Source organism: Hypanus sabinus, chromosome 1 (assembly GCF_030144855.1).
Source record: "Hypanus sabinus isolate sHypSab1 chromosome 1, sHypSab1.hap1, whole genome shotgun sequence".
Lineage (NCBI taxonomy): Eukaryota > Metazoa > Chordata > Chondrichthyes > Myliobatiformes > Dasyatidae > Hypanus > Hypanus sabinus.
The window spans coordinates 171,147,478-171,155,817 of NC_082706.1; the positions used below are offsets into that span (position 1 = coordinate 171,147,478).

Consider the following 8,340-nt stretch of genomic DNA (forward strand, 5'->3'; position numbering starts at 1 on the left):
TTTATCCAGCTGGTCCAGATCCTGCAAGCTTTGATAGTCTTCCTTACTGTCCAAAAATTTGCTGATCCAGTTTACCACATCATCATCAGATCATTGGTATAGGTGACAAGCAACAGCAGACCCAGCACAGATCCCTGCGGCACACCACTAGCCATTGGCCTCCATTCAGAGAGGCAACCATTTACTACCACTCTCTGGCTTGCTCTTGCGAAACTGATACAAAATTAATTTACTACTGCTGAATGCCAAGCTTCTGAATTTTCTTGACTAACCTCTAATGTATGATCTTGTCAAAGGCCGTGCATGTCTACATAGACAATATCCACTGCTTTTCCTTCAACTTTCCTGGCAACTTCCTCCAACTCCAAGATTGGCTAGACATAGCCTACCACGCACATAGCTGTGATGACATTTCCTAATTAGTCCCTGTCCATCCAAATACTTACAACACCCGTTCCCTTAGATCTGGGTCCTTCCTAAACTCATTAGCAGTCCCATTTCCTCTCAGGCGTCTGGAGGAAGCTGCAGAGTAAGCTCCGTTTACTCTGGACCCCTCTTTTTTTTAAATTGAGAGACAAGAAATGCAGCTCTGGGAGTCCTGAAATAAAATCAACAGCAGCAAAAAAAAATCAAAACCAATAGAAGGGCGTAGCGGAGCAGGAGGCAGCTGTGGAAGGAAAGACCGATTTAAAGTCTCGAGTGTGAAGCAGGATGTCATGTTTCGGAGGGGCGGGAAGCTGACGCTGTTTAAACCTACGGGCAATGAGATTTGGCATTAAAGGAGCCAGTAGTAGGACTCGGCTGAAATTAGACGGCAGTGTGACGCCAAAGTAAAAGGTGGATAACTACTAGTGATAATTACGCACGAGAAAAACACGATATGAAAATTAAAACGAAGACCAAGAAAACACACTGGAAAAGATGAGCCGCCAACCTGAATGGAATTGAGAAGTGTTTCGCTGTCGGAGAAATAAACAGTGCCCATCAAACGCAGCAGAACTAGGACGTAATGTAAACTGTTGATGTGCTACACCTGTCTTCATCAGGGAAGAGGACGATCCCCAAATAACCAGCCGTAGACACAATGGAGAGGTTTTTTTTAAAAAAAATCGCATACATTCAAAAGTTTGTCTGAATTTAAATTAGCGAAGTCACCACGGTTCAGAGAGGAATTCTTCCAGTTTTATTGGGATCCTAAACCGCACTGATCTTCGGACATGAAAGTGGTGCCGGGGGAGTGAATGACGTAATTGTTAATCTTACAGAAACATAGAAAACCTACAGCGCAATACAGGCCCTTCGGCCCACAAAGTTATGCCGAGCGCGACCCTACCTTAGAAATTACTGGGCTTACCTATAGCCCTCTATTTTACTAAGCTCCATGTACCCATCTAAAAGCCTCTTAAAAGACCCTATCGTATCCGCCTCCACCATCGTTGCCGGCAGCCCATTCAACGCACTCACCACTGAGTTAAAAAAAATTAACCCTGACATCTCCAAGAACTTTTGTTCAAGTTTAAACAGATCAAAGATCATGCAGGGATTCCCAACTTTTGATCTACAGACCCTTTGCATTTAAAAAGGTCAGGAACCCCTGGACCAGATACGAGGGGTACATTTTGCATTTTTAAAAGCTCAGCAACCACAGTGGTGTTTACTTAAAGGACAGTGAATTAACTAAATCCACCGAAAAATTTTGGGAAGATTTAAAACAAGTTCATAATTGGAGTAATTAGTTCAGTTCAATTACAGGAATTCCCAGAAAGCTCTCAATAAGGTTTGCAATTTAAACAGTGCATAAAAGCTGGTTAAGCTTTAGCCAGATGACCAGGGCAAAACTTTCCCTCCCTGGTGAATAATGGCATTCTTCTGGGATTATTAGGGCAATTAATATACCATATTGAGAATTCAAACCATAACCAAACTTGCAGATGACAGAGCTAGTTAGTACTATAAACTTGAGGATACTGGCATATGAATGCAACAGGTTGGTTAAAGGGCGGATGAATTTTGTGGAGAAACCAAGGATGACATAATACAAGAAATACGGATACAAGAAAATTTCCAAGTCACTGAGTATCCCTTGGAGTACAGTTCAGTCAATCATCAAGAAATGGAAAGAATATGGCACAGTTGTAAATCTGCCTAGAGCAGGCCATTCCCAAAAACTAATTAACCATGCAAGAAGGGGACTAGAGAGGGAGACCACCAGAAGACCTATGATAACTCTGGAGGAGTTACAAACTTCAGTGGCTGAGATGGGAAGAGACTGCACATACAATTGCCCAGGGATTTCACGAGTCTCAGCTTTATGGGAGCATGGCAAAGAGAACGCCACTGTTTGGAAAAAAAAATTCAAATGAAAGGTTCACAAGGTTAATTCCCGGAATGGCAGGACTGTCATATGTTGAAAGATTGAAGCGACTGGGCTTGTATACACTGGAATTTAGAAGGCTGAGAGGGGATCTGATTAAAACATACAAGATTATTAAGGGATCGGACACACTGGAGGCTGGAAGCATGTTCCCGCTGATGGACGAGTCCAGAACTGGAGGCCACAGTTTAAGAATAAGGGGTAGGCCATTTAGAACAGAGATGCAGAAAAACTTTTTCACCCAGAGAGTGGTGGATATGTGGAATGCTCTGCCCCAGAAGGCAATGGAGACCAAGTCTCTGGTTGCATTCAAGAGTGTTAGATAGAGCTCTTATAGATAGCAGGTCAAGGGATATGGGGAGAAGGTAGGAACAGGGTACTGGTTGTGTATGATCAGCCATGATCACAGTGAATGGTGGTGCTGGCTAGAAGGGCCGAATGGCCTACTCCTGCACCTATTGTCTATTGAAATCTCAGCTAAAATTTGCTAAAGACACGTGGAAGACTGAAGTCAGCTGGAAGGAGGATCTGTGGTCTGATGAAATCAAAATTGAGGTTTTTGGCTATCAGATTAATTGCTCGTTTGTAGCAAGCTAAACATTGCACAGAAACACACCATCCCTACTGAGCATCATTCTATGGGGAAGTTTCACTGCAGCAGGCACTGGAAGGCTTGTGAAAGTAGAGGGTAAAATGAATGCAGCAAAATATAGGGAGATCCTAGAGGAAAATAGACTCTGGGAGAAGATTTATTTTCCAGCAAGACAATAACCCCAGCACAAAACCAGATCTACATGGGAATGACTTAAAAACAAAGTTAATGTCCTGGTGTGGCCAAGTCAGAGCCCAGACCTCAAACCAATTGAGAATTTGTGGTTGGACTTGAAAAAGGCTGTTCACTCATGATCCCCATACAATCCAACAGAGCTTGAGCATTTTTGTTAAGAATAATGGGAGGGGGGGGGGAATCATTTTTCAGATGGGCAAAGCTGATAGAGACCCATTCACAGACTCAAGGCTGTAACCGCTGCCAAAGGGACATCTACTAAATACCGACTTCAAGGGGGTGAATACTTATGCAATCAATTTATTGTATATTTGTAATTAATTTAGGTCACTTTAAATCTGTTTTCCGGAGCGTCTCTGTTGATCAACGTCAAAATAAATCTATACTGATTCGATGTTATAAAACATGAAACTTCCGGGGGCTGAATATTTTTCATAGCTACAGTATGGGATATACAAATGCACTATTTACACCTGGTAGCAGGGTCGATTGTGAAACTGCCTTCGGTATCTCCAAAATTGAAATGGAATAGCTCACACAAGTTCAGGGTTTAAAAATCAGTCAAGGCAATTATTTACAGCTCGTCACCAATACGAACTCCCCAGTATTTTACTCATTTGGTATTGTTACAGTGGCCCGGGGGGAGAGAGAAGAGAAAGGAAGAGAACCTTCCGCTATTTGGGTGTGCTCCCTTACCCATCCAGGTACACAACTGGGACCATTTAACCGGTTATCCAGCTCGGGATAGAAGGCAAGCAAGGCTTAGTTAGCATTTAATGACTGCCGGAGTCATTAGAAAAGAAAACATTAGACTTGGTGTGATTTTATGGTTTTGGAATGGCAAAGGCAAAAAAAAAGTATCTCGTGGCAAACAATGCTTGTTCCAGTTTATGCCTCGGCAAGTGTAGTGATGCAGACACTTAAATCTACGTTAAATACAAAACTCCCAACTCAACAGTAAGAACATGTATCGCTTGAAAATAGATTTCACCCGTTTGTGCTTCAACTCAAAAAAGGAATTTATCCAATTGCACTGTTAGTTGCGATTTGAAGTTCGCCTCTAGTAACGTAAAGGGGTGGCTGTTGGGGAGATGCGTCTCAAAAATGTGTATTCTAATAAGCCCCAAACAGGGCAGCTACTGCCACAGAAAACGGGCAGTCGGCACGAGTGTGGAGGGCTTTTAAACTGGAATGTTTCCCATTTTGGCCGAACCGTCTGGAGTGTAATAGCTAGCAGACTTCATTATAGTTACTTCGCGGTCAGGTTCCACAAGAACACAACTGATCCGCTTGCTTCTACATTCAACACTGAACCAAATTTGCCATACGACTTTTAAACAAAGACGTGTTTGTGTTCTGAATTTGAAAATTAACATTCAACATTCACGTACGTCATCGGTGGAGCAAACACCAAACATGCTGTACGATTTCAGCAGCCTTCCCGGAATAGAAAACAAGACAGCCAACTCCATTCGAGGGGGATTTCCCAACTCTTCCTTCCATTTAGAGCGTTAAATACAACAGATCTGAAATATTTTATTTTATTTGAACAGTTAATTTCGCTCAGTGTCGACAACAGAAAACGTGAATGAGCATATTTTAATTACACATTTCTAAAACGATATTTTATAGTAGAGACTTCAAGTTAACAATAGTTTCTAACAATTGTTCTGCACTAGGTCTATTAATCGGCTCAACCGCCCAACAGTCATCAATGACAGACCGAATCCTACGGCCCATCAAAGTCTCGTTGAAAACAGGAGAGAAGGGAGGGCGCAGGTTGTAAGCCACTACTGCGTACATTACACACTGGCGATCGCCAGAAAAGGGGTGGTCTCTGCTCACCATCTGCCAGAGGGTGATGGCGAAAGAGTAGATATCCGCCTTAAGCGTGGCGTTGCAGCCCCTCAGCAGCTCTGGCGCCCGGTGGGTGTAGGTACCTCCCAGATGCCGCAATTGGCCATTGGGTCTCAAGTCATTGCTGGCCGCCAGTTTGTCAGAACAACCAAAGTCACCAATTTTACAGCGTCCCGAATCTGTGAGGAGTACGTTGGCTGGTTTCAGGTCGAGATGGACGATGCTGAGAGAGTGGAGGAAACTCAGTCCGCTCACAATGTCACTCGAAAATCTCAGGCATTCTCCGACCTCTAGTGAATCGGCACTGTTATAAATCCGATGGTCTAGGCTTGCTCCTCCTACGTATTCCATGATGATGGTTCCCACACAATCCTCGAGCTGCGGACTCGCGGGGACAGACGTGGTGGCTGCTACAACTTTCACGATGTTCTCATGCACCAGGTGTGCGACATTCAGCTCCGCCCAGAAACTCTGTCTAGCGGCCAGATTGTTCTTGGTGCACTTTCTTACTTTCTTTATTGCCACAGTGTTACCGTAGTAAGTTCCTTTATAAACCCAGCCGAAGCCTCCCGAGCCCAGAAGGTCGAATAGCTTTAATTCATCCCAAATGACCGTATACCAAGGCCGTTGCGGCAGCTCCTTAGTTTGCTTCACGAAAGAGAAATGCTGTCTTCTCTGGAGCTGATTGGGACTGCTACATGCTCGCAAAGTAATGGCAGGAGGAAATCCTTTCGGTAAAATTCGGTGAACAGGGATCGGCGACGGCATCTTACTTGAGGGAGACTCCCCCCCAATAAATTTGTGAAGCACTGCCCCCCCGGCAGTGCCCTTTATTGCTGACTGTTAATTGGTGTAAATGAGTTACATCTGCACTTCGTTAGCGAAGCTCGATGCACTCTGGTCAAATGAATGACCTCAAGAATAAACGAGGAACTTCCAATAAAAATTAAGAAGTTTCAATTAAATCAGTTGTTAAAGAACATTTCGATAACGTTATACAATTATCTCTAAGGAGAATTGTTATCAATTAGCAACGGCCAATGAAGCTTTCAAACGGCTTTTTAGAGGTAATCGAGTCATAGAAAAACACAACATGGATAAGGGCCTTTTATCCCAAACAAGGTGCCGGCTCAGCGAGTCCTAACCTTATCCTCCTCCTAATCAGATACTGTCTATCTAAATACTGGCAGATTACAGCATGACCCTTAGAATTCCCTCCAATAATTATCCGACTACTGATCGACCTATAGTTCCCTGGATTGTCCTTTCTACTATTTTTAACGACATCTTGTCAAGTAGAGAGACACAAGAGATTCTGTAAATCTTGAGCAACACACACAAAATACTGGAAGAACTCAGCAGGTCAGGCAGCATCTAAGAAGGGAAATAAAGAATGGATGTTTCAGACTCAGACCCTTCACCAAGACCCAAGCAAGCTGGATTTGAGTGAGAATGTGCCACTCATCAAAAACAAGATTTAGTCATTGGAGAATTTTATTAGACTAAAAAGATGAAATGTGATTTTCAAGACTGACTGGAAAAAAATCACAAGGTGTCTTACCCCCAGCCCATCCCAACCCCCTTTCAAAAGGTTAATTTGTTCTTTACATTAAATGTTTCTCTGTAGTGTATTTGTTTCCTGGAATGATTTTAAATTTCATCAAAATAATCATGTATGGTAATGAATAACTCAAATTATACTCCGGGACTTTACTCTGAACCTTGTGTGATCTTCAAAGGGTATTTGTCACACATCCGGCATGCATCAAATTTTCTTTTTCAGACAGATAGTCAGACAGACATACTTTTTCGATCCCGAGGGAAATTTGGTTTCGTTATAGTCGCACCAACCAAGATTAGTGAAGAAATATAGCAATATAAAACCCATAAATAATAAGTAAATAATGCCAAGTGGAAATGAGTCCAGGACCAGCCTATTGGCTCAGGGTATCTGACACTCCTAGGGAGGAGTTGTAAAGTTTGATGGCCACAGGTAGGAATGACTTCCTATGATGCTCAGTGTTACATCTCATTGGAATGAGTTCTCTGGCTGAATGTACTCCTGTGCCTAACCAGTACATTATGGAGTGGATGGGAGACATTGTCCAAGATGGCATGCAACTTGGACAGCATCCTCCTTTCAGACACCACCATCAGAGAGTCCAGTTCCACCCCCACAAGAAGAAGTTCGGCCATGAAGTGGATAAATTTAAGTAAGATGGCAATACATTGCCTCTGTTAATATCACCACTAACACACTGAGCGGTGAACTCTCATCTTATGACCTTAATTTTAATTCTTGTTTTTCTCACCATAGTGTTTGAGTAACCTATCATTTTCTGTATTTATTTCAGATATCCAGCTTTTTTATTTGTTCATTGGAGATGAATGTTGCCAGTTATATTTTCATTTATTGCCCGTTCCCATTTGGCTCAGAGCTGAGAAGGCTGTTCAAAGTCAACAAAATGAGCATGGGTCTGAGGGCTCATCAGGTGGCAGAGTTCCTCCCCATAAACTTTTGTAAAACCAAGTGGTTTTTACAATGTAATAGTTCTGACACTTACTGTTACCAAAATTAGCTTTTCTTATAAAATAAGTCCAATTTCCCAAAATATTAATAGTTTAAACTATCAGATGTCTTTGGGATTCACAGATAGTACTGTACTGGAATGAATTACCAGGATCTGTGGATCTGAATTAATACACTACAGTTGTCATGAACTTTATGAAAACAGTCGTAGATGAGAGTGTCCCCACAAAATCATTCAGAGTCTTCCCCAACCAGAAGCACTGGATGAACCGAGAGATTCGCAATCTGCTAAGGGCCAGGTCAGAGGCATTCAAGTCTGGTGACCAAGAAAGTTACAAGAGGGCAGAAAGCCATTTCACAGGCAAAGTGGCAATTCTGGATTAAACTTGAATCAATGAAAGACACTCGACAGCGGTGGCAGGGTTAGAACTAACGCTGTCACCTCTTGCAAGGTGAAATAAAGCAACATAGGAGACAAAAGGGCTTCTAGATGAGTTCAATTCTTTCTATGCTCACTTTGACTATCAAAACATGGAAGAACAATCACAAACTCCCACAGATACCTGATGACACAATGATTTCAGACTCTGAGGCTGACATGCCAGGAGGGTGAACCTACAGATAGCATCTGGCCCTGATGGGATACCTGGCCAAGTACTGAAGTCCTGTGCTGATCAGCTGGCTGGAGTGTTCACTGAGGTCTTTAGCATCTTGCTTTGGCAGTCTGATGTACCCATCTGCTTCACATAGGTTTCAATTATACCGGTGCTTAAAAAGAATGCGGTAACCTTC

The 8,340-nt window shown here is 42.7% G+C and overlaps 1 protein-coding gene across 2 annotated transcripts; it reads right to left on the reverse strand.

The window, feature by feature from the left end:
- Positions 1-4,617: 4,617 nt before the first annotated feature.
- On the reverse strand, positions 4,618-6,381 carry mos (v-mos Moloney murine sarcoma viral oncogene homolog). 2 transcript variants are annotated; one of them, XM_059981198.1, is made up of 2 exons: positions 5,007-6,381; positions 4,618-4,687 (listed from the first exon to the last, which is right to left on the reverse strand). In XM_059981198.1, the coding sequence occupies exons 1-2, from the start codon at positions 5,784-5,786 to the stop codon at positions 4,673-4,675; spliced, it is 795 nt and encodes a 264-aa protein (XP_059837181.1). In that variant the 5' UTR covers positions 5,787-6,381; the 3' UTR covers positions 4,618-4,672. The 2 variants fall into 2 exon arrangements, with proteins under 2 accessions (XP_059837181.1, XP_059837176.1); XM_059981193.1 differs by lacking the exon at positions 4,618-4,687 and having other exon boundaries at positions 4,738-6,381.
- Between the last annotated feature and the right edge of the window lie 1,959 nt (positions 6,382-8,340).